General features: G+C 35.3%; 1 protein-coding gene across 4 annotated transcripts in view; it reads left to right on the forward strand.

Moving 5' to 3' along the window:
• The window catches only part of GSPT1 (G1 to S phase transition 1), a 29,400-nt gene that overhangs the window by 11,323 nt on the left and 1,665 nt on the right, over nucleotides 1–16,412 (forward strand). For 2 of the 4 annotated variants that reach the window (XM_081560366.1, XM_081560364.1), the window contains exons 2-14: nucleotides 1,900–1,944; nucleotides 2,063–2,104; nucleotides 2,849–3,076; nucleotides 3,861–3,894; nucleotides 5,360–5,437; nucleotides 6,650–6,830; nucleotides 7,620–7,774; nucleotides 7,882–8,022; nucleotides 9,284–9,377; nucleotides 10,242–10,322; nucleotides 14,360–14,533; nucleotides 15,346–15,435; nucleotides 15,547–15,715. In XM_081560366.1, the coding sequence (XP_081416492.1) occupies nucleotides 2,083–2,104; nucleotides 2,849–3,076; nucleotides 3,861–3,894; nucleotides 5,360–5,437; nucleotides 6,650–6,830; nucleotides 7,620–7,774; nucleotides 7,882–8,022; nucleotides 9,284–9,377; nucleotides 10,242–10,322; nucleotides 14,360–14,533; nucleotides 15,346–15,435; nucleotides 15,547–15,715 (1,447 nt within the window). In that variant the 5' untranslated portion in view covers nucleotides 1,900–1,944; nucleotides 2,063–2,082. Of the gene's footprint in view, nucleotides 1–1,897; nucleotides 1,945–2,062; nucleotides 2,105–2,848; nucleotides 3,077–3,860; nucleotides 3,895–5,359; nucleotides 5,438–6,649; nucleotides 6,831–7,619; nucleotides 7,775–7,881; nucleotides 8,023–9,283; nucleotides 9,378–10,241; nucleotides 10,323–14,359; nucleotides 14,534–15,345; nucleotides 15,436–15,546; nucleotides 15,716–16,412 lie in introns of all 4 variants that reach the window. The other 2 variants (XM_081560363.1, XM_081560365.1) reach the window with 2 other exon arrangements.

The raw sequence follows: 16,412 nt of genomic DNA on the forward strand, positions 1-16,412 counted from the left end.
GCCACCAACTCCCTCCCTACCTCCAGCACTATATGGATCGGTGAGTGCTTCTTAATCCCTGTCTAGACCATAATAGACACTCAGTACATGTTAGCTGATAGAATTGATACTCAGTCCATGTTAGGAGGTAGAGACTCATTTGTTGAATAGCTAGGTGCCATGAGTTATTTGATAACTAAACAAATTATTCTTTCATTTAATCCTGTCTGGCAGATGTCATGTCATCTTCATGACTCCAGTGAAATAATTGTATCTGAAAACTAACAAATGACAAGCCAGAATTTCAAGCCAGGAATCAGCTCAGGTCTGTCCTTTTGCCACCTCTTCCATCCCTAGGGTGGCATATGAACTTGATTTCATTTAGCACTGCCTTTTTCTGAAAATTGAGTAAGTTTTCTTTATCTTACCTATAAACTTTTCTTAATAGGAAAACCAAAAAAAAAAAAAAATCTATATTATATCTGAAGTACAATTCCTTTTACTTTGTGGACTGAGTTCAAAGGATTTTTCCCCCCAGTTCCTGTTAAAATATACCCTGCTAATCACATAGGGTGGGGTCATCTTAGACTTTTCATTCTTCCTCCCTGCTCCTGTCAGATCTTTGCTCCCTTTATCTTTGCACTGAACTCCTTCTCTGGTTGTACCACTCATTTGTTCTGATGGCATACTTTCTTGTAAGTAGGGTTGTTGGTCTTTCTGACTTGTAGTGTCTTTACCTCTCTGGTTCATCTGTGTACTACCATAGAATGATCTCCCTAAGTCACACTTGGCATGTCACTTCCTTCCTCAAAAAAAATCAGTTGCCCTTGACCTTTCAGGGACAGGAATTTCTTTCTTTCCTTCTTTTCTTTTGGCCATGCCATGTGGCTTGTGGAGTCTCAGTTCCTTGAGCAGAGACTGAACCCAGGGCTATGGCAGTGAAAGCCTGGAATCCTAGTAGGCCCCAAGGGAACTCTCAGCAATTACTTTCTTTAGCACTTCATGTTACTGGAGATTGGGCCCCAAGCTTTTTGTTGACTTACGGGTGTTAATACTTCCTAGGCACTGATTTTATGAGATTCATGTGCTGCCTACTGTGCTAAGGAGGCAGATTGGACACTGATTTTAAATGTGAGTCTTGCAGGTTAAGAATTCACTGTTCTTTATTGGTGTGCAGGATTCATGTGACTTCAAATTCTCTGATGTCTTTTTGCCTCTTGTAGATTCTTTAAAGCAAGAGTACTTACTATAAAAAATAAACGTATGGATTGGGGTATTAGTGTATATTTCACATACATCTCTTCCAGTGGTGTCATAAAGTTTGTAATGTGATAGTTGTGAAAACTGGGTTATTGCTTGACCTTAGAATTCTAATATAGGACAAAACTAGCATCATTATAACCACTTGTTCTGAGATGATGTAAGGGCCTGGATGCATTCCAGAGACTATATATGAATGTCCTTTTCATTTTATTGGTATCGAATAGAATTTATTTAAGGATCTTGATGGTAACATGTATTATAGAATCTTAACAAGGACTAATCATTGCTTCTTGGGCTAGAGAATCTAGAGTAGTAATGTATATTTGTTGAGTAAAATCTAATTTTATCTGTGCTGGGCTGTAGGTTACTTTTACAGTATCTGTAAAGGAAACGTTTATGAAGTAGAGTCAGAGAATAAACATGCTTTTGTGAATGCATTTCAATTACTGAAAATGTTTTAAAATTGGCTGTAATTGGTAGATTTTTTTTTTTAGGTTAAACAGATTTGTAATTTGAAAGCCTGGGTTAGTTGTCATTGTTCTGAATTATTGAGGTTTTTGTTTTGTTATTGAACTTTTGTTTTTCCTGTTTCTTAAAAGATAAGTAAAATGGATGTATAGGTCTCAATTTTTAATAGAGCTTATTTCTGTTAAACAGCACCTGTGGAATCTTCTCAAGAGGAACAGTCATTGTTGTGTGAAGGTAATTTTCTATGATGTGACTCTTTGAACAACTAATTGAGAAAGCATTAAATTGTCTGTGGTATGTAAATCTAGATACTATTTTGTAAATATATATTGTATCTCAATTTCTTGTCTAGGTTCAAATTCAGCTGTTAGCATGGAACTTTCAGAACCTATTGGTAAGAAAATTTCTGACCATATTAATACAGTAATATGAAACTCTTTCAGTCTCAAGATTTAAGGTGCAAATGTAAGTGTTATGATAATATAATGCCTACATTTAAAACTACATTGAAAATTGAGTCTTTGCCATTAGGATTTAGCAAGCAGAGCTAATGGGGCATTAAAACTGCCATGATAAATTTAGTGATGGCAAATATAAAATAATCAAATGGAGGAAATGCTAAATCAGTTTGAATAGGTGTATTTAATTTACGTTTGTGAAAATTTTCTTCCTTTTTGTAACTTTCTTACCCTTAAGGGTTTCATATTCCCAAGGTGTTTAATAACATTGATACCCAAGTTCTACTACTTCCAAAGGAAAAAGAGAAATCTAAATCTTTTCGCACTTTATTGTATTCTGATTTTGAACTTCCCCTTTTCTACTGGACATCTTGATGCCAGAATAATTGAGCTGTTAGGAGTGTTAGATGTCCTGCTCATATTTTGTTCGTCCTTATGAAGATGAAGCTCCATTAAAATAGTCTCTCCTAGTCTGAGTCAGAGCTCTGATGTCACCTGTGAGGCCAGCTTGTCTGTTTCTGTTATGAAAGATTTTCTTGCTTGTGTGTCACTAGATGTTAGGATATGGAACTGAATATGTTCTGTTCTGTTCTGTTTGTTGTTTAAAAGCATCTGTGTTTTAATGCATAGATAGATGATAAATCTTTTTCAGACTACTACACTAAAATATTTTATTTCAGTAGAAAATGGGGAGACAGAGATGTCCCCAGAAGAATCATGGGAGCACAAAGAAGAAATAAGTGAAGCAGAGCCAGATGGTGGTTCCTTGGGAGATGGGAGGCCCACAGAGGAAAGTGCCCAGGAAATGATGGAGGAGGAAGAGGAAATACCAAAACCTAAATCTGTGGTTGCACCGCCAGGTGCTCCTAAGAAAGAACATGTAAATGTAGTATTCATTGGACATGTAGGTAAGTTGTACTTGTAGCAATGATAAGAAATGACCAAAGTTATTGAATCCATCAGACAGAGAACATCTTATTTAGCTACTTGAAGTATTTAGTGAAACTAAACTAAATTAATATAAAATGTCTTGATTTTTAACCCAGTGGATTTTTTACCTGGCAGAACACTGCCAGCAGTGTATTCTTGGAAGTTGTGGTGGCATGGTAGCTGGAAGAAAATAAGTATATTTGTATGTGATACATAATTGGTCTGTAAGCCACTGGTGATAGCTCAGCATGTTATAACATCTGTTAGTTAATATTTTTTTTTTAAGACTATTTTTTTGTGTGAGAAGAAAAATAACAGAATTATGTGCCCCTTTTTCTTTCCTTTCTCTTATCTCTGCCTTCTCTTGAATTTGATGATACACCATTCTGCTTTTTTTTTAGTAGCAAGAACTCCTTTGAAATTTGTAAAGGAACACCTATATTGGCTAAAAGTGCAAAGCAGACTACCTAAATGTAGTTCAGGGGTCTTTGGCTACTTTTGTTCTCCTTCTGAGGCTCCCCTTGGGTAATTCATATTATCAGTAAGTAGTCCTAAGTCACTATAGAGCTGCAAGGGGGGTCTTAGATTCAAGGAGAGAAGGTAACCAGAACTTCTGACCCAGATTCTATTCTTTGCAGTCGCTTTTGCAAGCTGTAATTAGGTATGTTAAATGGGCCTTTGGTTGTGTTCCTATATAGTCCTTGTGTTTTGGTTTGACTACACCTGTGGTTTGCCTGTTGTTGATCATGTTGTTACTTTTAGATGCTGGCAAGTCAACCATTGGAGGACAAATAATGTAAGTATATTTTTTGTTAAATACCTTTTGTTATCACTGTAAGACTCTCATGAAATCTTAATTAAATGTATTTCTAAAAGCTGTCTTGTAGATTTGTTAATAAAAAGTAATATAGAACCCTAGATAATAAGAAATTTTACTTTGTTTTATATATAATTTAATTAAAACATCTTTTTAATCTCTCCTAAAGTAGACTCATTTCTTTAAGCTGTTATCTTAAAAGATAACAGAGGGTCTAGAGGGCATATCTTCATTGTCTTGCTTTGTTAAGTAATCTTAATCAGTAAATTTGCCAGTTACTGCTGAAAATTTCTACAACAGACCCTAAAGCAGGCTGTTATACAGGAATTCTTACCTAAGACTCTGTGGAAAGAAGTGGCAGGCCCATTTGATGTTGTGTTTTAGGAGAGTGTATATTTTTTGATTATGGGCTGGAATTTTCATTGATGTTTCACAAAGATTCTATACCAAAATGGTTAGAAATATGCACTATAGATGACTATTGAGAACACCCAGAGACAGAAGCTTAGAACAGGATTTGATTTGGATAGAGTCAAGGGAAGCAGCTAGGTATTACTAAGGAATTATTTAAGAATTACAATCTCATTTTGACTAGTATGTTTTAAATATTAAATAGTAAGATTTAATTGCTTAGATAACACTTAGAATTCCTTTCTTTTGTGGTAGTATTTACACTTGCTGTTTTAAAAAGACATTTATTTTGAAATAATTTTAGACTTAGAGAAAGGTTCCAAAAACAGTAGTGGAATTGTTAAGACAATTTTATTCAGCCTATCTTAATGTTAACATACTAAATAACCATTGTATAGTCATCCCAATACAAACTGACTAACTAAACTACAGATCTCATTTGAATTTCACCAGTTTTTCAACCAGTATCATTTTTTCTGTTCTAGAATTCCACATTACACTTACTTGTTATGTCTCTTTATTCTCCTCCAACGTGTGACAGCATGATCATGTTGATCATGTCTTTCATGACCTTCATAATTTGAAGAGTGCTGTTTGGTTATTTTATCAGATGTTCTTCGGTTTGGGTTTGACGATGTTAATAATTAGATTGAGGGTGTGCATTTTGGAAAAGAATATCTCAAGGTATGTTGTGCTCATATGAGAGCGCAGATGATCGCAATATTCAGTATGTTTTATCTATTACTGGTGATAATAGCCATGATTACTTGGTTAAGGTGTCCGCTGCCAGAATTCAGCACTGTCAAGTTATTTTTTTCCCATTACCTTGGGGGAGGTAATCTGAGACTGTAAATGTCTTTTCCACTGAAATTTTCCATGATTTCAGCATCTACCCCAGTGGCACTTGTACTTTAAAGTAGCTTTTTTATGGAGTTCAGATTCCCTTCGAGAGCTTTAAAGATTTCCTAACTTCACAACTGAGCAATTCATGAGTAATTAAATGTTTGTTTCTCTTTTCTTTCAATGTTTTCAGGTATTTGACTGGAATGGTTGACAAACGGACACTTGAGAAATATGAAAGAGAAGCTAAAGAAAAAAACAGAGAAACTTGGTAAACTTTTATGACACTATAAGTTACTTTTCAGGAAACTACTTATTTAATGCTTTTGTAGTCTACTGGACTCTGATGCTGGGAGGGATTGGGGGCAGGAGGAGAAGGGGACGACAGAGGATGAGATGGTTGGATGGCATCACCAACTCGATGGACATGGGTTTGGGTAAACTCCAGGAGTTGGTGATGGACAGGGAGGCCTGGCAGGCTGCGATTCATGGGGTCGCAAATAGTCGGACATGACTGAGCAACTGAACTGAACTGAACATGTAAATTCACGAGAGGAGACTTGTGGGATAAATTATAAAGCATCTATTTAATTGAGACACTACCTGGCCACAAAATTTCATTCACAGAATTTATAATAATCAGGAACAGATGTTACAGTGGAATTTGGGAAGAAAGCAGATAACATAATAGTACGTAAGGGTATGATCATTATGTGAGTAAACAGTTGAAAGAAAAAAGAATAATATATTGGCAGTAGTTGCCTTTGCATGGAGAAAGGGTCAGCTGTTTTCTTCTTTCTAACCTTATCTTAGTTTTTTCTTAAGTTAACAAGCTTTATCTCAATAGGACATTGGTGGTCTTTTTTTTTTTTAATTGTATTTCTGTGTTAAGGGGAAAAGTTCCTAATCAATATAATACTAAAAAATGGATTACTTATAATGAAATACAGATGATGTGATGAGGTAATCTAAATTAACACTGTTATGGGTGGTTTGAATTTATTTATGTAATTTTTATATGGCAATGAAATATCAAAATAATTTTTAGCAAGTAACCATTGTTCCCAAATGGCAGGTTAGTGGCCTTCACTTTTGAAAGGTACCCTTAGACAGCCTTATTTGTATTATACCTTGTGCTAGATGATTTTTAAAATGAAATATAAAGGAACTCATTACTTAACTCATAGTGATATTGGCATTGGTACTAAATAGTCTTTCTTTGTATGTTGTCATCTTGTTACTATACATAATATTTGCTTACAGAATGTATAATTGACACTGGATGTATATAAAAGCTCTTGAGTGTCTGAATCAGAAGAATTTAAGTTTTAGTTATTTAACTTTTATTTCAACCTAGTCCTGTTCATAATTTAAATGTATGTTGAACATAAAATTCTTCTACCATTAATTACACATTTAATGGTAGAAGAATATTTTTAAAACTCATGTTCTTACCAGTATTCTTATTTTAAAATTATTTCAGGTACTTATCTTGGGCCTTAGACACAAATCAGGAAGAAAGAGACAAGGGTAAAACAGTAGAAGTGGGTCGTGCCTATTTTGAAACGGAAAAGAAACATTTTACAATTCTAGATGCCCCTGGCCACAAGAGTTTTGTCCCAAATATGATTGGTGGTGCTTCTCAAGCTGATTTGGCTGTACTGGTAAGGAAAGATGTTTCCAATTCATCCCTGTATTTGTTAGCAGCCCAACTGTAAAATGTAAACACTTGGATTTACCTTCTAAAAGCTAGAATTTAGATTACAGTGAACTATAAAATATACAAAGTCACAATTTTCACTTTGTTTCACTAATCTGCCCAAGAAATCTTCATAATTTGATTTACTTATGAAAATGTTTCTGCTTTTCTCTACCATTGCTATTATCTCTTTCTGTGTCAGAAATTAGTGTCCACTGACGGCTAAACCTAATCCATTTTGTACTCAATCCTATGGGTACAAAAACGACTAAAAAATTATCTGTTTAAGATTTTCAGTCATTTTGCAACTTGGGGGTAGTTATTGTACTAGCACTAAATCACATATATGTTTGAAATGTAAAATATAAAGGTGTACTAGATTTTGGAGAATTGGGGATGAGAAGAAACATACCAAAATTTTAAAGTATTTAGACACTGTGACATTCAAAAGTATATATATGCTCAGACGATAAAAGAATCTACCTCCAATGCAGGAGACCCAGGTTCAATGCTTGGGTCAGGAAAATCCCCTGGAGAAGGCAGCCCACTCCAGTATTTTTGCCTGCAGAATCCTGTGGACAGAGGAGCCTGTCAGGCTATAGTCTATGGGGTCACAAAGAGTTGGACACACTGAATGACTAACTCACTCACTTCTATTTTCTTGCAAGATGCTTCTGATAAAACTGAAAAATATTGTATTGCTAGAAGAGTGTACTTGAATGTTTAAGAATAAACTACTGATTTCTTGAAACAGGTAATCTCTGCCAGGAAAGGAGAGTTTGAAACTGGATTTGAAAAAGGAGGACAGACAAGAGAACATGCAATGTTGGCAAAGACAGCAGGTGTAAAACACTTAATTGTGCTTATTAATAAGATGGATGATCCAACAGTAAATTGGAGCAATGAGAGGTAAGCTTGGATGTCTTATTGTTTTTTCATAGACACTTTGTTTAATGTTGAAACTGTAGAGGTCAGTTGCTTTACATTATAATTGAGTTATTTATAAATATTAACAGATATGAAGAATGTAAAGAGAAACTGGTGCCATTTTTGAAAAAAGTTGGCTTCAATCCCAAAAAGGACATTCACTTCATGCCATGCTCAGGACTGACAGGAGCAAATCTTAAGGAGCAATCAGATTTCTGTCCTTGGTACATGTAAGTAACCCTTTTTAAAGTTTATGTCTTATTAAGTAATTTTTAATTAATTTTTTGGCCACATGGCATGTGGGATCTTATTCCCTGACTAGGGATCGAATCCGTGGCCCCTGGATCACTAGGGAAGGCCCAGTGTGTGTATATGTGTTAGTTGCTCAGTCGTGTCTGACTCTTTACGACCCCATGGACCGTAGCCCACCAGGCTCCTCTGTCCATGGGATTCTCCAGGCAAGAATACTGGAGTGGGTAACCTTTCCCTTCTCCAGGGGATCTTCCCCACCCAGGGACCAAACCAGGGTCTCCTGCATTGCAGGCAGATTCTTCATGGGTTGAGCTACCCAGGAAGCCCAGTAATTTAACAAAATATTGAGTGTAACCTTGGCTTTAAAAATGCCATGACCTTTGTCTTTTAACTGGGTTTTCTTTTTGTTACTGAGTTGTTAGAGTACTTTATGCACTGGGTACATTTCCCTTATCAGAGACATGATTTGCAAGCGTTTTCTCCCATTCTGTGGACTATCTTTTTACTTTCTTCATAGTGTCCTTTGAAGTACAAAAAGGTCTTAATTTTGATGAAGTCTTGTTTATTTTTTCTCTTAATTGTGCTTTTGGTGTCATGCCTAGGGAATTGTTGCCCAGTCCAGTCATAAAGAGTTAGACCTGTTATTTTCATTTAAGCCTATTGAAGCTCTTAGGTGTGTGTTTCATTTTGGATTAATTTTTTATAAGGTAAAGTCTTGAATACTTCAGCTTTTTGAATATTTAAATTGGGAAGTGTGTCTTTGACTTTTATTCCCCAACCCCACCCCCAGAATATTGTGCCTTTTTGGGTCCCTTGAATTTCCATATGAACATTAGGATCAGCTGGTCAAATTTCTGCAAAAAGGCAGTGGGACTTTAATAAGAACTGAACTGAATTTGTAGATCAGTTTGGGGGGAACGTTGTGATCTTGGCAATATTAAACCTCCCAATTCACATACTGTAGTTTTAAAGGGAAAATTATAGAATCTTGATTTCAGAGCTGGAAAAAGTCCATAAAAAGTTATATAGAGTGGATTCAATTTATTACAACGTGGGTTATTTGCCGTTAAATATTTTTATAAGTTTACAGGGAAACTTTTTCATTATATTGGTCTATTTTGTTATTTGTTAGAAAACGTTTCTGAGGAATAAGTGAAATGAACTAGATAAAGTTAGAGCCATGTAATGTCTTAAAATTTTAACATTTATGTTGTCTCTTTAATTTTATTATATTCACAGTGGATTACCATTTATTCCGTATCTGGATAATTTGCCAAACTTCAATAGATCAGTTGATGGACCAATCAGGCTGCCAATTGTGGATAAGTACAAGGTACCCAAAATGTTCAAGAAATTAGGTTTTATGGGAGGTGACAAATTATTTTGTCTTCTGTTTTAAACTATGAAATAACTTTAATAATTAACAACATAACACAGGTATCTCTTTAATAAACATTATGTTATTCAGTGATATAGATAGACCATAATTTAATCGTCAGCTTGGTTTATTTTGGCTGTTTTTCTTTCAGCCAGTGATCATTTTTTGGTGAGATTCTTATAAGTAAAACTGTTGAAAGAGTTTGTACATTAAAGTTGATAGATACTGACAAATAGCCTTCCAAAATAATTTACACACTAATTTACATGACCACCAGCAGTATATGAACTTGTTTACCATAACCTAACCAACACTGGATGTTAGTCTTTAAAAAATAAGCTTCAATAAAGAAAAAAATAATAAGCTTCACTATTTTTAACTATGTTTTCAGCTTCATTTTTTTAAGTACTGCACTATCAATATGTAGTATTTTGCTTTTTTTCAAATACATCATTATTTCATTAGCTTCATGCTAAATTTCTTGAACATGTAGTTTTTAAATAGGGAACATCTCAGACAGTTTTGAGAGACCCTCAATTTGAACAAGAAATTTAGATCTTCAAACGTAAAATTCTGTCTCCTGCAGTGTGTTTTCTTTTTAAATCCTAGGTATACTTATTTATTAGTATTATATATATATATGCTTTTGACACAGAGTATTTGTTGCCTGTGTCTAAGATTAATCCTAAACATTCTACCACTTGAGCTAAAGATTTTCTTTTCTGAACAAGCCTTGCAAGATTTCACTTTGGGTTGTTGAACTCCTGTATAGTAGTAACAGAAGTCTGACATTTGGTTTTTTATTTTAAATTTAAATAGGATATGGGCACTGTGGTCCTGGGAAAGCTGGAATCAGGATCTATTTGTAAAGGCCAGCAGCTTGTGATGATGCCAAACAAGGTAAGAATTAATAATGCTCTTGTTCATTTAAATTTTCTCTTGAAAATATTAATAAGGAATCATAACTTTTCAATCTTAGGGATTTCATTAAAAGAAACCATTTTTTAAATCCAGCATTGGTGGTGGTGGTGGTTTTGTCGCTAAGTTGTGTCCAATTCTTGCGACCCCATGAACTTGCGACCCCATGAACTGTAGCCCACCGGGCTCCTCTTTCCATGGGATTCTCCAGGCAAGAATACTGGAGTGGGTTGCCATTTCCTTCTCCAGGGTATCTTCCCAACCCAGGGATCGAACCCAGATCTCCTGCATTGCAGGCAGATTCTTGACCGACTGAGCTATGCAGAGCTAGTTAATGTCAAGTGCAAAATTTAATCAAGAATATGTGGCATTATTTATTGACAAATGGAGAAGGGACAGTATTAGCACCATGTCAGAGTTAAAAGGTACGTTGTCATGAGAGCTTCAATTCGTTATTTTATAGGAAGTAAATAGAGACCTGAAGTGGTTAAGTGATTTGCTTCTGTTAACATTCTAGATTAGTAAGTGAGCCATGGATGAAAACTCAGGTTTAACATTGATATAATTAGCTGTATTTTTTGTACATAGTAGTTATGTTGGATACTATAAAATGTGTATGCTCCTAATTTATTTGGGGAGAAAGGGATTTTTTTTTTTAATCATAAATGGGTCTTTTCTTGACTCTTACTACCTTATTGTAGTTTCTTCCTTATAGGAGAGGGTTTCATTAAATAACATGAAAAAATCTCAATGAACTATATTCCTTTGTGTTATTTCTGACTAGTCAGTTGCTGGTAATTGCAGATGACCTGTTACTAAGAAACTGTTACCTGTTTTCCAGAGGACTTCTCTAACAATCCAAAGATGTTATTTACATAGGAAAAGGTCTGAATTATCAGAACCTCCAAATAGAGATTTTGTTAGATTTAACTGAGAATTTCTTTACCATGCTTATTGCAGGCAAAAAATATTACAAAAGATAATTGTCAATGTACTGTTGAGGTTTAACTGAAACCTTACAAATTATACTTTGGGGTTTCTTGATGCCTTATGCATCGGAGAAGGCAATGGCACCCCACTCCGGTACTCTTGCCTGGATATTCCCATGGACGGAGGAGCCTGGTAGGCTGCAGTCCACGGGGTCACCAAGAGTCGGACACAACTGAGCGACTTCACTTCCACTTTTCCGTTTCATGCACTGGAGAAGGAAATGGCAACCCACTCCAATATTCTTGCCTGGAGAATCCCAGGGATGGGGGAGCCTGCTGGGCTGCCGTCTGTAGGGTCGCACAGAGTCGGACACGACTGAAGTGACTTAGCAGCAGCAGCAGCAGTATGCATTGGAGATCAGAGTATCCTATCCTAGTCTCTTTTCTTTAAAAGGTAACTATGCAGTGATAAACGAATGAAAATAATGGTCAGTTTGAATCCTTGTTGTATTTTGTCTATTGAGCAATCACAAAAGTCAAGTTTGCTTGTGGAGATGGAAGCAAGGGGCTGGGGGAAGAAGAATGGGGAGTGGATTCTTAATGGGTACAGAACTTCCTTTTGAGGTGATGATGTTTTGGAACCAGATACTGATAATGGTTGTATATATACCATTGTGAATGTAGATGCCACTGAACTGTACAATGTAAAATAGTTTAAAAAGGTAAATATGAGTATTTTATCACAATAGAAAAGTACTTACTATGGGCAAGTGAACTTAGTGCTGGGCTGTAGCTAAAGGTGAAGAGACTTAATATATTAGTTCTCTTTAGAAACTATCACTTTACACTAATTATTGAACAGGTCAGTGTAGCATATCTTACAAGTGTTAATCAGTCCTTAAGAACTCAGTTTACTTCAGTCCCTGAGTTTCAGTGGAATAGAATTAAATGTTTTAAAAGATGTTAGACTGTGCTGTGCTGTGCTTAATTGCTCAGTTGTGTCCGACTCTTTGTGATCCCATGGACTGTAGTCCACCAGGCTCCTCTGTCCATGGGGATTCTCCAAGCAAGAATACTGGAGTGGGTTGCCATGCCCTCCTCCGGGGCATCTTCCCAACCCAGGGATTGAACCCAGGTCTCCTGCATTGCAGGCGGATTCTTGACTGTCTGAGCAACCAGGGGAGCCCAGATGTAAGACTATTTTACATTAAAAAACTATAGGTAGGCAACCTACAGAATGGGGATAAGAAATTGTATATCATAAATCTGATAAAGGGGTTACTATCCATAATATATCAAGAACTCCTACAACTCAACAACAAAAAGAAAGAACTTGACTAAAAAATTAGCAAAGAACTTAAAGCAGGCATTTCTCCAAAGAAGATGAACCAATGACCAACAAACACATGAAAAGAAGCTCAACATCATTAATCATTAGGGAAATGCAAATCAAAGTTATAGTGAGATAATACTTCACAGCCATCTGGATGGCTATTTAAAAAAAAGAAAAGAAAAGAACAATGCTGGTGAGGATATAGAAATTTGGAGCCCGTTCTGCATTGTTGGTAGGAACGCAAAATTGTGCAGCTGCTGTGGAAAACAATGGCACTTCTTCAAAAACAAAAATAATAATAATAGCATAATCATGATCCAGCAGTTCCATATCTGAGTATACACCCTTAAAAGCTGAAAGCAGACCTTGAAGAACCAATGTTCATAGCCAAAACATGGAAGCAGGAGCAAACAAATATGGTGTATACATAAAACGGCGTATCACTCAGCTTAGAAAGGAAGGATATTCTAATATAGGCTACAACATGGATGAACCTGGAGGGCATTATTACTAAGTGAAATAAGCCAGCCAGTCATACATACATAAATCACGTATGACTCCACTTTTGTGAAGCAGTTTGAGTAGGTAAAATCTTTACTACCTCTCAGAAAGTAATTAAAAAATTAATCTTAATTTTCAACAAGTATGGATTACAGATTTGACTTGCTCTATTGTTTAGTTGTAAAAGTCTTCATTTAGGGAAAGGAATTGTTACACTGGATTATTTGGGCAAAAAGTAGAAAACATACTTGTTTGGTTATATATGATGGAACTGCTAGTTTCTACCTCTTTATTCCATTACTCTAAAGAATTTCCTAGCAAATATGCCTGTCCTACCAGTTTTTGGAATGAATTTCAAGACAGGTATCAGTAAGGTATAAGCTACCTTTTGGGAAAGAAAGCCATTATTTGTGTATGTGTATGAGGGAGAAACTACTGGAGTTTAGCAGATGACAGTTTGTAGAATTCTGGTATGGAATACAATGATTCTGGATTCTCTACCATTTATCTACCATTGTGAGAAAGTTCATTTTGTCTTGAAGGTTGTTATTTTGTTTTGTTTTCTGGCATGTGTTTTAAAAATATGAATTATCTCCAAGGGAGGAAATGGAGTAAAATAAGGGACTACTTTGTGGGTATTGCTTTTAACATTTTTCCCCATCTGTATGCTTAAAAAAAAAAAATTGTAGTAAAAGACAAATTTTACTACTGTTGACATTTTGTACGTTCATAGTATTGTGCAGCCATCACCACGTCTAGTTCCAAAACATTTTCATCACCCTAGAAGGAAACCCTCTACCTATTAAACATTCAGTGTGCTTTTAAAGCTTAGTTGTTCAAATAACCTTAGAAAAATACATTCTTCAGATGTTTGGGGATTGATAGGTAATAGAAGCTATGCCTTTTAACTCCTGCAATTTAAGAATAATAAAAGTTATAGCTATAAAATTAAAATGATTTATGTTTTAATTTTAAAAAAGTAAAAAAGGCAGATATTCTGTTTGGAAATTATTAGGATGTGATATTAAAAAGATGACAGATAAATCTTTTTAATTGGCAACTTGTAATTCTAGGATATGACTTTCATTAAGTTCGTGTTATACAAATGTTACAAAGTTTTAAACTTGAAAGAATTACTTTGGCTAATCAACAGCCACAGAAAAATGTGACTTGCAAGTTTTCAGCAAACAGATCATTTTCCATTCTATAATGTTGTGAATGTATCAAAAATTTTCCAATCTTGGTTTCTTTTTAAGCACAATGTGGAAGTCCTTGGAATCCTTTCTGATGATGTGGAAACCGATTCTGTAGCCCCAGGTGAAAACCTCAAAATCAGACTGAAAGGAATTGAAGAGGAGGAGATTCTTCCAGGGTTCATACTTTGTGATCCTAATAATCTTTGTCATTCTGGTCGCACATTTGATGCCCAGGTAAACCAGATATTGTGGTTATCATGATGACCTTTACTGTCATGATGAGAGTAGGATTTAAATGCCCTTTGTCCTGATTATTGGTGATACGCCATTGTGTGCAGAAGGGGAACTGAAATAGGATAAACCATATATAGAGATCACAACAGCTGTGATGTACATCTCATACCCATAGAGTCTTTGATGGTACAAGTCCTGGGTAGAGAGTATGCATTTTTAGTTTTTATTTTGTTGATAATATATATTAATACTTAATATTTTGCTAAAAGTGTCTTTCACTTTAAGTAGAGCATAGTTGCCTTGGAAGTCATGGTTTGTCTGCTCATTCAGAGCAAGCAAATTTCTAGATAAGAAAACACAATTTCTCCATGTTATTAGCAACCTGACTTCCCCAGGAGGATGACAGAATAAGTAATTGGTACAACTCACAGAATTTTTGAGTTGTTATATGATGATTAATCAAGTTAGATTTTGATGTCAGATACAAGGTTGTTAACTTTGGAGCTTGGATACTGGGAAATGGATAAAACTAAGTTCATATCAGGAGAGAAAATTCTAGCATGTGAGCAGCAGTGAACGCCTTGGTGGGGGAGTATCGAGGAAAGGCTTCCCAGAGAAGAAAGTTGCCTGTTTTTAAAGTTTGGGCACTTGCCAAGATCAGTAGGAAAAGGATATCAAAAATTCATGCTTTGAGGTAACCCAATCTGACCTATCACTTCTAACACAAAAATAAGTTGGTGCCCTACTGAAATTGTGAGTTACACATTCTTTTTTTACCTAGGGATAAAAATGATAATTTTTTTGTTTGACAGATAGTGATTATAGAGCACAAGTCCATCATCTGCCCAGGTTATAATGCGGTGCTGCATATCCATACCTGTATTGAAGAAGTCGAAATAACAGTGAGTTTTAAGATAATTGGGGTTTTTGTTTTAAGACCATTATTCACACTCCTGGTCTTAAAGATTCTTTTATTAGGCATTATTCTAATCTCATCCTTTTTTCTTGGATAGGCCTTAATCTGCTTGGTAGACAAGAAATCAGGAGAAAAAAGTAAGACTCGACCCCGTTTTGTGAAACAGGATCAAGTGTGCATTGCCCGCTTGAGGACAGCAGGAACCATCTGCCTTGAGACCTTTAAAGACTTCCCTCAGATGGGTCGCTTTACTTTAAGAGATGAGGGTAAGCCTTTAAATTGATGTCCAGAGGTCTGTCTAAGGTGCTTAGCTTTGGTAGTTTTCATCTGAGTACAGTGCACATTGGAAGTTCATAGGAAACTTGGATACCTGTTTATAATATATGTGATATATGTTTTATGAGTTGAATGAATTAAACAGACTTGACCATACATTTTAGTAGTAATTCTCTAGATGAAGAACCTTAATCTTGATATTTTGCAGGCAGTGGATTTTGAGTCCTTTTATTTATTGCTAAATAAGACACTTCTATGATGAAATCCTATGTAATATGTGTGATAAAAACTCATCTTGAAGGACTTTATCCAGTAGAGCAAGTTTTTGCTAATAAGCAAACCTCTGAGGTAGATAATCTTATTTTTTCAGAAAAAATCATTTTAAAATCCAATATGATAAACTTTAACTGCACTGAAATGGGGGGAGATAAAGGAGTACATAGATTGATAGTCTTAATGCCTAATATTTTCAAGATTTAATATTTATGTTCTTTAGTGTGTGTCCACTTCTACCTGAGTGAGCTGGAATAGCTGTAATTTTCCTATCTCAAACAGCTATGAAACTTTGGTATCATAGAAACAAAATGTCTTTGTATTTAATAGAACATTTCTCTTATAGATTATTAATTTAGGTAACTATTTTAAGACTATGGAAGACTTTACATAAAACTTTATGGTTCACCTGAA

Source organism: Giraffa tippelskirchi, chromosome 13 (genome assembly GCF_054371585.1).
Source record: "Giraffa tippelskirchi isolate mGirTip1 chromosome 13, T2T-mGirTip1v1.2.pri, whole genome shotgun sequence".
Taxonomy (NCBI): Eukaryota; Metazoa; Chordata; class Mammalia; order Artiodactyla; family Giraffidae; genus Giraffa; species Giraffa tippelskirchi.